The 12,619-nt window shown below is 46.8% G+C and overlaps 1 protein-coding gene across 2 annotated transcripts in view; it reads left to right on the top strand.

Annotated features, from left to right (window-relative positions):
• ZBTB2 (zinc finger and BTB domain containing 2) overlaps positions 1 to 12,346 on the top strand; it is a 28,654-nt gene extending 16,308 nt beyond the window's left edge. The window contains exons 2-4 of one of the 2 annotated variants that reach the window (XM_054722109.1): positions 353 to 697; positions 1,158 to 1,342; positions 9,613 to 12,346. In XM_054722109.1, the coding sequence (XP_054578084.1) occupies positions 653 to 697; positions 1,158 to 1,342; positions 9,613 to 10,984 (1,602 nt within the window). In that variant the 5' untranslated portion in view covers positions 353 to 652 and the 3' untranslated portion in view covers positions 10,985 to 12,346. The remainder of the gene's footprint in view (positions 1 to 352; positions 698 to 1,157; positions 1,343 to 9,612) is intronic. The other variant, XM_028135327.2, reaches the window with a different exon arrangement.
• Positions 12,347 to 12,619: the final 273 nt, after the last annotated feature.

The raw sequence follows: 12,619 nt of genomic DNA, 5'->3' as shown, positions 1-12,619 counted from the left end.
TAGATCTTTTTTTTTATTTTTTTCATGAGCATCATGTAGTTCTCAACAAACAAGACATGTTATTAGATTTATGTGTTGTATTTCTTTTCTTTTTTTTTCAGTGATTGTAAATGGAATATTTCTAATTTTCAGGTCCACAAGTCCAAAGTTAGCATGTAGAATTAGTTGATTTTTATGTGTTTATTTGATGGTATCCTGTGGCATTGCCAAACTCAGTTATTAGTCCTAGGAGTTTTGGTACATTCCTTGGGATTTTTTTAAGTAACAATCATGTCACCTGCAAATAGAGTTTGTTTTCCTTTTCCTGTCTGAATGCCTTTTCGTTCCTTTCCTGCTTTGTTGCACTCTCCAGAGCGTCCAGGACTATGTTGAATAGTGAAAGCGGACATCCTTCCCTTGGTCCAATCGGAGAAAGAATCTCTCTAGCATTAGGTATTCTGTTAAACTAAATGCTCATCTGTGTGTCATGGGCTTTATAAATGCCGCTTGACTGTGAGGAGGAGCCGGCCACAGCTTTGACGAACCAGCTCCTCTAGAGTCCGTTCTGCTGTGCATGGATTCATTGCTAGGGCGCCCTGTGAGGAATGAAGATCTTAGAATCTGGCGTCAGAACACTCAGATTTAAATATCGGCTCTCCTGCCTTCTAGCTCCATGGCCTACACCTCGAAGCCCATTTCCTCCTCCACAAAAAGAAGGGTGAGCACCCACCCCGCTTCCTTACTCCCTACCTCGGCTGGAAAACTGCCCAAACTTAGTGCGATCTTCACCCCGCCCTGCTGTGGCCCCACCCAGCACCTTAACTTATCTCTAAGGAGATTTGATCAGTAAAATTTGCATTTGGAATCCTAAACTAAAAGACTAAATGACTTGGGAATGCTTGCTGTCCGGAGGGCAGACTTAATTTCCTGGCTCCTCCTCTTAAACTGCCTTTGTAAACTTGGGCAAATGCCGCAATCCCTGAATCCCCAACAGTGCCGTCCTCGGAATGGGAGTTATGACAGCTACTCCAAGGGCTGCTGGGAGACTAAATGAGTGCATTTAGGGAACGTTCTCAGCACTGCCTGGCATGTTACCTGTGATCATTACTATTGGTGACTGTAAGGACACATACTTGTTTGTGAATCATCTTTCTTAAAAAAAATTGTTTGCTTTGCAGATTTTTAAAAAAATGGATTTGGCCAACCATGGACTTATTCTCCTGCAACAGTTAAACGCTCAGCGAGAGTTTGGTTTCCTGTGTGACTGCACGGTTGCCATCGGCGATGTGTACTTCAAGGCACACAAATCAGTTCTTGCTTCATTCTCCAATTACTTTAAGATGTTGTTTGTCCATCAGACCAGGTAACTAACGTGGTTGTGATAATCGAATGACTGCAGACTGACCTTCGTGGCCCTCTGTCCCGCTGACCCTGCTCTTGGCCCTCAGCGGGACCACGGGTCTCCCTGTCCCTGGGCTCCTGGGCTCCCGGTTTCCTCGTGACCTCACTTTCCCCCTCACCCTTCTTGGTTACAACTGATTTTCTAAGCCCATTTCTTCTAAACCCATCCTTCCAGTAGCACTTGGGAATCACGGGCCTTTGAGCCCCAAGCAGCCCCTCCAGGGACCCTCGCCAGTGTCACCTGCACGGTCCAGACCCCGTTAGGAAGCCGGCTGCTGCCTGACCTCATTAATCTGCTCCTCTCCCTAACCCGGCTCAGCTCCCAGCGTCCAGGATTGATCCTCGTCTCCTTCTCTCATGAGAAGCTTGATGGCCTTCACCCCCCCAGTTTTCTCCTTTTCTCTTTTAAAATGTCTCAAGCTCAGAACGTCTCCTTGTTTTTTTTCATCCCATCTCTTCTGTCTTGGAGAAGAGGGCCCCTCGGTGTTTAAGGAAAAGGCTCTTCCTCCCGACCTCAAGCCCCCAGATCCCATCCCTTGGATTTTATTCTGTGCTTGTGATTTTACACGTTGAAGCCCCCGGTGCGTGAAGGGTCCGTGCTTCCTGACACGCTGTCTGCCTGAGGAACGATGCCGCTCTGCTCTGTGACTGCGGAAGTGCTCCAGGGTGATCTACGGCCTCTTGTACGGGCCTCAGCCCACACGCTTCCTACCCGTGGGCCCTGTGGTTTCTGCCACATCGCTCCACTGAAATCATCCTCAAAGGTCACCTCTTCCCCGAACCGCTGCTCCCTGTCTCTGTGGTCCTGGTCCTCTGCAGCCCTTGCTGCTGTCTTCTTCCCGCCTCAGTTTCTTCCTCTGCGCTTGGTCGCTCTGAGCCCCTCCTTTCTGCCCTCTGTGAGTTGGGGTGAGTGTTGGTCTGGGGCTCTTCCTTCCTTTCTGTGTGCAATTCTCTTGGGTGCTCACTGGTCTCCTGGATCTCACCTCTGCCCAAAACCAGTTTCCAGCTCTGACCTTGATCTTTATTTCCCAAGGCCCCAGGCTGCCTGCCAGGCAATTACAACTGTGTTTCCTCCTTTTATGTCATTTAGCATATCTAAAACGCAATTAAGCCTCGCCCGAGGTCCCTCTTGGTTTCCCCATTTTTTATCTTTGAGAAACCCATAATTAAAATCTTAGTTCCCAATCAGGGTTTCTTCAAAATGCCTTTCATAGCAGTCCTTCCCTTCCCCTCTGCACTTCCATTTACTAATCATCTCCACGTTCGTGTCAGCTCAATATTCCTGAACATTGCTTTCAGTGTAGTGTGCCTTTGACAAGAAATCCACTTGCTGTGATTGGAAACCTAGAGGGTACCCACTGCATACCAAAATAACACATTCTGGCTTTCAAAGTCCCACAGGCTTGAAACCTGACCTCCTTCCCACCTCATTTCCAACTGCACCCTAGTGGGATACCCCACCCTTCACCTGAGCCACACTGCGCTGGCCGGATTCTGCCCACCCCCCACTCCCAGTTCACCTCTCCAGCACCCCTCCCCTAACCTAGTGAACCCAAAGGATCAAAAGCTGTCTTTCTCTCTCACATCATAGCTCTGGGCCCTTTTGTAAGATCTATCCATCGTCCCTTTGCTGTCCGGGTACTTGCCTCCCCTCCTCGTGTGTATGATTCCTGGGGGCAGAGGCTGGGTTTACAAATCTTTAACTTCGGAGTGTGTAGTTTAGGTATTTGTACATAATAGCACTTGATGTTTTTACCTTGTGACTCTAAGGATGCTCCCTTTTACTTGACTGTCAGAGACTTGCTTCACTTACTGACCTCGCGCCAATGTGTACTTAGAAGTCCCAACACAATGAATTACACCTATCTTTATTCTGGGGGAGTAGAAGGATACAATGTAATGAGTTTTAAATAGATGCAAGAAACTTACCTTCAGTGTTGGCAGTCAGTAAAGGACTTTCCAACAAGGGAATGTGGTATCTGTGCCAAGAGGAATCCCGAGTGTAAGCTATCGTGTGTGTCACTGCACCAGAGGGGGCACGTGCCATGTGGGCTGCCGCACAGCGGCCTTGCCCACCTCATTGGAACAAGGCAAAGACTGGGTGAAAACCAGTCCCTTTTTCTCAAGCCACTAAGAACTGCTGCGTGGCTGCTGAAGAGAGAGAGTCTGAGAGCATCGTTTTTTCCCTTGGCAGGGGTGGGGAACCTTTTTTCCGCCGAGGGCCATTTGGATATTTGTAACATCATTCTCGGGCCATAAAGAATTATCAACTGAAAAATGAGCCTCTATAGTTGGTCAAACACGTCAGTAACTCACCCCTAATGCCTTGGCAGGGCCAGCCGTTCCCCAGCCCCGGCTTAGAGAGTGTTTTGTCCGTGGTTACCGCTAGGTGGCTCTGTCCTGTGAACGCTACTGGAAGGGGCTTTAAATCTTGTAGGACTGCAGGCTTGCAGCTCTCAGAGGAGACACGCCTTGCTAAGAAGTACAGTTTCTGACAGTGTCTAACATTTGACATTCTTTCTTCTCAAACTTCTTTAAGCCCATCTTAAGATACTAGAATGTGAAGGAAAAAATGAAATTTTAAATGACTGTGGAAGTTTATACGGAAGGCTTGTAGCTGTGCTAAAACGATGTTTTTCCTACATAAAAGTGTTCTGTCAGACAGACATGTGCCAACCAGGCCACTTGGTGAAATGGTAGTGTAGAGGGCTGTGTTCTTCCCAGAGGACTTGGAAATGACCAACGTGGCCCTTAGCGAGCCGAGTGGTAGGTGCCTGGGAGGGAAAGCAGTCAGGATAAAGGTGGCTGGACCTTCTCAAAACAGCTTCTTTATGTGTCTGTGTGTCTATATGTGATTCTGCTTTAAGGGGAAAAAATTATAATAAAGAAACCAAGATAAGTTTGTATCTGGAAACCGCCCTGGGCCCTGGGCCCTGGCAGTAACCCCCAGGGACCTCCCTTCCTAGTCCTGGTGGTTTCTCACCAACTCTTGGCCCCAGAACTGGCTGAAGTATATAGACTGGGGTCTCCTCAGCCCCATCTCTCCTTTGCCATCAGAGACTCGCATTGTTACTAAACACTCTTGAGCAGAGTGAAAAATGTGTCGTCTCTGATAGTTCTTTAAAATTTGAGATGTGTACAGTCCAGTCTCCCCCATTCACAGACTGGAGACAGAGGACACCCTACACAATAACAAATGAGGGGAAATTACGAAACTTACAACAAAGCTTTTACTAAAAGGGCCTCTGCTTGGTACCTCTCATGGATGCTGAAAATCATACTCTCAGCTTCGGGTTTTGTCCCCTGCTTTTCTTTCCTGGGGAGGCAGAGCGCTCACTAACGCTAAGCCCTCCTTCCGCCTGGAGCAATATTCTGTCTGGGCAGAACAGGAGGTGCCCAACATCTGGGGCTGATTTTTACCCCTAAGGGCCTGTGGTTTCCCAATGCACCAGCCCTGGAAGGATTCCCCCCTGGTTATGTCTTCAGGTTGGGGTTGACTGTTTACATTATGCAAGTATTTGTCACCACACTCTCTGAAGCCTGATTCCGAATGCTGAGCTTCCCAAGGGCATCCAAATATGTTATAGTTCACGCAGTGTGGCTGGCACTCACCTTGTGCTTAATGGGAAGACCACCTGTATCTTCGTTCCTATTTAAAGGACTGTAAATAATTTAAAAGGATTATAAAAAGAGGCCAAGTAAAGATATGAAAGATCTGTATATCTTTTTTTTTAATAGTCATGTAACTCTTCCCCTTTATACTCTCAAGGGATGCTAGTTGTTATGCTTATTCTTTATTCTTTGGCTTCCACACTTTGTAGTCAGATATTTCTCATAATGATTATTTGTATGCATTCATCTTGAAACATAATCAATACAGTAATACAATAATTATTCAAATCTTCTCTGTCCCAAATTCCAATTAAAGTCATTTTCCCTCTTTTTTTAATAGAATAAAAATTTAATTTAGAAGAGCTGAGTATACTGTTAATATCTGGTCAAGATGACAGCATAGGTAAATGCGGTACTTATATCCTTCCTCAACCACATCAAAACTACGACTAAACTACAGAACAACCATCATTTAGAACCACCTGAAATCTAGCTGAATAGAACTCCTATAACTAAGGATTTAAAGCCACATCGAGGCTGGTAGGAAGGGCAGAGACAAGGACCTGGCTGGTCCCACACTCGTGTGTGGCTGGATATCTCAGCTACAGAGCTCTCCCCTGTGGAGCAAGGGGTTCCAGCCCCACACCAGACCTCCCAGCCCAGGGTTCCTGCCAGGAAGAGAAGTCCCCAGAACCCCTGGCTGTAAAAACCAGCAGAATTGAGGCTGAGGGAGACAGAGGCTGCTGGAGTCTCGGGCGTTCCTCTTAAGGGGCCCATGCACGGACTTACTCGGACTCCTTCTGGGCTCCAGTGCTGGGGCAGCAGCTCGAAAGGCTCCAGGGACACATGGGCGTCAGGGTGAGAGCCGGAGGGCTGCGTGCTCCCAGGTGGCAGTGCTGGCAGAGCTATGGTTCCTTTTCTGAGCCCTTCCCCCAGGAGTCAGCAGGTGGGCACCCTGTCTGAGTCTCCCTTAACCTGGCTAAGGCTGTTAGCCCTGCCCTGGTGATTCCCTGAGACCCTGCCCTACCCAACTTTGCGGTCCACTCACACCGTTTCCAGTGTTTTTCCACACAGTGGCTTCTCTTGCCTTATGCTTCAGATGTGCCTAAAATCTCAAATAAGCAGAGTTTGGCCTCAGTGTGCCCGTACCGCCTATTGAGTGGCCCCAGGCCTGGCACTAGCAGCAGCTGACTTTGGTTCGCAGTTTGGCCTCTCCTGGCGCCTCCAAGCCCAGTAGCCATCTGCAGATCTCTTTGTAGCTCATGCTGGAAGGCTCTGGGCAGAACACAGGCAGCAGCTGACCTTGGCCTGCACCTCCTGGGAAGCCCCACAGCCAGGGCACCCAGTGGACAGCTTCAGACCACGTTGAAGCATCTCCACCCAACCCCTTCCACAGTGACACACTCAAGGGGCAGACTCAGGGGCACCAGAGCCCTGCTGAAGTAAGTCCTGCTCTGAGGTGGTCTCCTCCTGCACAGCTGATCCTCTGCGGTGGTTGGTGGTAGCAGCCAGTCCTTGCAGCTGACCAGCCTGGGGAGTAAATCCCTCCCATTGACGTGCCAACAGCAATCAAGGCTCAACTACAACAGGAGGGTGTGCACAGCCCACGAGAGGGGTGGGGAGCCCACCTTGAGTGCCCAGCTTGGGTGATCAAGGAGGCTGTGCAACTGGACCTTACAGAATACCTACTCTATACGGCCATTCTACCAATGGCCATTCTACCAAGCCTGGGAGACATAACAGCTCTACCTAATACATAGAAACAAACACACGGAGGCTTCCAAAATGAGGAGACAAACAGGTTGCAAGTGGGAAAAAAAACAAGAAAAATAATTAAATGAATTGGAGGTAATCAAACTAACATACAGAGTTCAAATCAATAGTTATAAGATGCTCAAGGAACTTAGTGAGAACTTCAACAGCATAAAAAAGGACACGGAAATCATAAAACAGAACCAGTTAGAAATTAAGAATACACTAACTGAAATGAATAATTTACAGGGAATCAACAATAAAGAAGATGAAGTCAAGAATCAAATCAGCAATTTGGAATATAAGGAAGCAAAAAACACCCAATCAGAATAACAAAAAACAAAAAGAATTAAAAAAAAAAAGAGAGTTGTGTAAGGAGCCTCTGGGACAACTTCAAGTATACCAACATTTGTATCATGGGAGGTGCAGAAGGAGATGAGAAAGAGCAAAATATTGAAAACCTATTTGAAAAAATAATGACAGAACACTTCCCTAACCTGGTGAAGGAAAAAGACACATAAGGTCAGGGAGTCCCAAACAAAATGAACCCAAAGAGACCCACACCAGGACACATCATACTTAAATTGCCAAAGGTTAAAAAACGAGAGAATCTTAAAAGCAGCAAGAGAAAAGAAGTTCGTTACCTACAAGGAGTTCCCATAGGACTGTAAGCTGATTTTTCAGCAGAAACTTCGAAGGCCAGAAGGGAGTGGCAAGAAATATTCAAAGTGATGAAAAACAAGGACCTACAACCAAGATTAATCTACCCAGCAAGGCTGTTAGTTAGAATTGAAGGGCAGATAAAGAGCTTCCCAGACAAGAAAAAGCTGAAGGAGTTCACCAACACCAAACCAATATTACATGAAATGTTAAAGGGTCTTCTTTAAGAAGAAAAAAAAGATTAAAAATATGAATAATAAAATGGCAATAAATACATATCTATCAACAATTGAATATGAAAAACAAACAAAACAGAAACATGCACAGACACAGAGAACATTTGATGGTTGCCACATAGAAGAGGCTTGGGGGAATGGGTGAAAAAGGTTGAGGGGATTAAGCAGTACCAATTGGTAGTTACAGAATAGTCATGGGCATGTAAAGTGCAGCATAGGGAATATAGTCAATAATGTTCTAATAGCTATGTATGATGTCCAATGGGTGTGAGATTGGGATGACCACTTAGTTATGTAATGTCTAATCACTGGATTGTACACCTGCAACTAATATAATATTGTGTGTCAGCTGTAATTGAAAAATAAAAAAATTTAGAAGAAAAGGAAATTATTCACAAAATTTTTTAAAATGACTATAAAACCTAAAAACATTTAAGGAAGGTGTCTTTGGAGCCGAAAATGCATTGTCAATGGAGTATGTTCACTCAGTGGCTGGCAGCACGTGCCCCATAACATGTAGAGCTGTATCTCCCCGATTTCTAATGCTGCAGAACTGTCACTGCTGATGGTCCGGGAGGAGCTCTTGGGGACCTCTTGACTATTGCAGCTTGACTCAGGCTGCCTTTTCAGGGGTGATGCAAACACTACAATCTAAGAGCTGGAAAATCAACAATCCCACATCTGCCATAGGTCCCTCCCATAGATTACTTAACTTTTTGAAACCTCAGTTTCCATGTCTGTCAAAATGGAATGATCACATCTGCCTCATCTACACAGGATTGGTTTCTTTGTGTCTGTTTGTTTGTTTGTTTGTACACAGGATTGTTTTAATGCTCTAAGGAATCTTGGTATCATGGCTTTGGAATTAGACCCAGATTTAATTCCCAATTTTACCACTTAATAAGTCTGATACTGAGCAAGGCATGAATTCCTTTGAGCCTGGGTCCCTTATCTGTAATATGAGAGTTAACGGCAGTTATGTGAAGTAATGCTGGAAAGCCCAGCTGCAGTCCCGATGATGATGACGACGACGACGACGATGACATTTGATAAGGAACTGAGTTGTCCTGGAACCACCTTTTTTTTTTTAAGAGAGAGATTTGTAGTCCCACTTATTTATGCATTCGTTTGTTGATTCTTGCATGTGCCCTGACCGGGGATTGAACCTGCAACCTTGGGAGTGTCAGAACGACGTTCTAACCAGCTGAGCTCCCCTGGCCAGGGCCCGGCAACCACCCCTGAGTGCAGTCTCGCAGCACTGGGAAGGGGACCCGGCTGCGCTAGAGCTGGGCCGTGGCTGGCCTTCGACTCCGTCCCCGTCTTGCTGGACGTAGATCAGAGAGTTGCAGACACAGACAGAATTAGGCTTTGTTTTTCTCTCACGTTTGTTGTCTTGCTCTTAGCCACTTGTTCTTACTAGTCCAGCTCCCCATGTCCTTTTACAAATGAAGACATTTTTAAATCAGGTAGATTGATTTACTTTAAAAAGGTCTCCTGTTGAACGCTGGATGACCTTGGATCCATACAGAATCCTAGACTTTGAGCAAAGGATGTGCCAGGTCATTGGTTCCTAACCATTACTGGGCCACGGGCCACTCGGACTGCTAGGAAGTGAGGGATCCTCTCCATAAAACACATTTTATTTGATACACTTGACATAAATCACTAGGAGAAAGACTGCTTCAAGACTGTGAGTTAGGGTATCACATTTGTTTAACATGAACTTTTTCTTTCTCGGTCCGTTAAGATATATTTATTGTATTTATCTCTGTTCCTAATCTAATTAACATTAAATTATATGGATTCCCATTATCTTCTTGAGTATTCCATTTCATGACAGTAAGAAATGGGAAATGTCCGTGTTTCATTCACCTTTTTAAAAAGAGCTTGTTTTTTCCTCAGGCTTGATGTTATCATTTGAGACAGTTGCTGACATTGACTGACAGACCTTTTACCTGTTTGTTTCTTTCAGTGAATGTGTCCGTCTGAAACCGTCCGACATCCAGCCCGACATTTTCAGCTACCTCTTACACCTGATGTACACCGGCAAGATGGCGCCTCAGCTCATCGACCCCGTCCGCCTGGAGCAGGGGATCAAGTTCCTGCACGCTTACCCTCTGATCCAGGAGGCCAGCCTGGCCAGCCAAGGAGCCTTCTCGCACCCTGACCAGGTGTTCCCGCTGGCCTCCTCCTTGTATGGCATTCAGATCGCAGACCATCAGTTGAGGCAGGCCACCAAGATTGCTCCGATGCCCGAGAAACTTGGGCGAGAACCCCGGCCCCAGACCTCCAGGGTGAGCCAGGAGCAGGTGCCCGAAGCCACACAGCTCTCCCAGTTGACTTCAAATCTGCCCCAGGTGAACCGGACGCACATGACTCCCTCGGACCCCCTGCAGACCTCCCTGTCTCCAGAACTCGTTTCCACTCCTGTTCCTCCCCCCGCCGCCGGGGAGGAGACCAACCTGGAAGCCTCTTCCTCCGATGAGCAGCCCACGTCCCTCACCATCGCCCACGTCAAGCCGAGCATCATGAAGCGGAATGGCAGCTTCCCCAAGTACTACGCCTGCCACCTGTGCGGGCGGCGCTTCACCCTCCGGAGCAGCCTGCGGGAGCACCTGCAGATCCACACCGGGGTGCCCTTCACGGCCAGCCAGCCCGGGGAGGGCCGCGGGCCCCTGTCTCTCTGCAGCAACGCCGCGGACCTGGGGAAAGACGCCATGGAGGTGCCCGAGGCCGGGATGATCAGCGACAGCGAGCTGCAGCACATCTCCGACTCCCCCATCATCGACGGCCAGCCGCACTCGGAGACGCCGCCGCCCTCGGACATCGCGGACATTGACAACTTGGAGCAGGCGGACCAGGAGAGGGAGGTCAAGAGGCGCAAGTACGAGTGCACCATCTGTGGACGCAAATTCATCCAGAAGAGCCACTGGCGGGAGCACATGTACATTCACACGGGGAAGCCCTTCAAGTGCAGCACCTGCGACAAGAGCTTCTGCAGGGCCAACCAGGCCGCCCGGCACGTGTGCCTCAACCAGAGCATCGACACCTACACCATGGTGGACAAGCAGACGCTGGAGCTCTGCACGTTCGAGGAGGGCAGCCAGATGGACAACATGCTGGTACAGGCTAACAAACCCTACAAGTGCAACCTGTGCGACAAAACCTTCTCGACGCCCAACGAGGTTGTCAAACACTCCTGCCAAAACCAGAACTCGGACGTCTTCGCCCTGGACGAAGGGCGGTCCATCCTCCTGGGCAGTGGGGACTCTGAAGTCACGGAACCCGACCACCCCGTGTTAGCGAGCATTAAAAAGGAACAGGAAACGGTGTTGTTGGACTGAATGTTACTTTTCTTTTTTAAACTGTCGTTTTTTACAAAGACTTGTCTTCCTTGCCTTTCCCGATTCAGAACCGTCGTTCTCCATGGCATGATACAGAGAGGTCCCGGGTCCCTTGCCCCTCTCCTTGCCCGTGTCCCCAGCCCCTCCTCCCACTCCTCCGTAAGGCTCTGTGCATTATAAACCTGGAACATTGGCTTTCATTCAGGGGACATCGGAAAGATAATAGCCAGTAGTACTTATAAACTCAAATGGGTTTTGAGTCTTAGATTATTTAAAAGCATACTTGCTTGGAACTAATGAAGGGTATTTAACAAAACCAAACAACCAGAATGCAATTTGGTAAGCTAAAATTATGACCTTCCCTGGGTAGTGTCTTCCTTCTCAGAAAAACAATGTCAGGAAATACAGCATGCTTCTTGGAGACACAGCTGGGCTCTCTACTATGCAAAATCTCGGTGTGGAAAACCTTAAACCCAAGAGAACACTCTTAGTATGCATCCTCCAGGTGTCTCATTTCAGAATGCATTCTTTGAGATTATGTCCAGTCAAGGAAAATCATTAGTTAAGAAACCTACTTGAACAAAACACAGGAAAAAAAAGTAATAATGTGATGGCAATCTTAATTTTTGGATAAAACATGACAAGCTGTGAGTTTGTGTGTTTGTAAGAGAAAACGTGTAATCCTTGCTACCAACAGGTGAATTAATGCACATGCCTTATCTAATTGCTGGCTTCTTTCAAAGTTGAACAACGGAGTACTGTATTTTCATTTTTGATAAACGTGTTTGTTTTAAAAATCAGATTGAAAGTACTATTCTGTCGATGGGCTTTGTGAATAGAGTTGACATGCCGTTCTAGCAGTTGCCAGTGGTAAATTGGTTTTAGCACCGACCTGCTGCTTTTAAATCAGTGTGTCTACTACAGGAAAAAGGATGCAGGATCTTATGGGGGAAGCTGTGAGCAGAACGTGGGAGCCTTAAGGGTTTTTAAAATTAATGCTAATAGCTTACTGGCAACACTCATTGAAAACATCAAAAATGGCAAAGAGAAATCAGGACCAAAAAACCTAATTACTGTTTGGGGGAAAAACATGACTTTGATATTTAGTCTCCGATTTTTTTTTTTAACACCTGAAGTTTCCTCTATTGGCCTGAGAACGGTAAAATTGGTCCATTAGTCTTTCCTTGGGACAAAACAGGAGCCAGAAATAAGGACCGAAGGGGAGAGGGAAGAACAATAGGTATGCTGTACGTATATGTTAACACTGACCATCCCATCATCCTCTTTCATGTATAGTTGAGTTCTAAGATTTGTAAGTTTTTATACATACTTTCATTGAATAAACATTTAATTAAATGGGTACATATTTTATCTGTGTATTACTTCGTCAGCCCAAAAAGATGCAAGGAGGGGAAGTGGAGAGCTTTGTTGCTCTAGCACCTCCTCCTCGTCTGTCTGTAGAACTTTGGGCAGTTTCCTGACCTGAATGGCATTTTCCACTTTTGTTAAATGAAGACATTGACAACTGCATTGTGTCATCCTAGTGTGAGATTCAAAGGAGTACAGTCTATATGAAGATGCTCTGAACAGTCAAAGTTTGACCAGGAATGGGTCTGGAGATGGTGTTACCCAACT

This window comes from Eptesicus fuscus, chromosome 10 (assembly GCF_027574615.1).
Source record: "Eptesicus fuscus isolate TK198812 chromosome 10, DD_ASM_mEF_20220401, whole genome shotgun sequence".
In the NCBI taxonomy this organism is placed as follows: Eukaryota; Metazoa; Chordata; class Mammalia; order Chiroptera; family Vespertilionidae; genus Eptesicus; species Eptesicus fuscus.
Note: the sequence above shows the minus strand (reverse complement) of the source record. Positions and strands in the feature narration are given on the sequence as shown.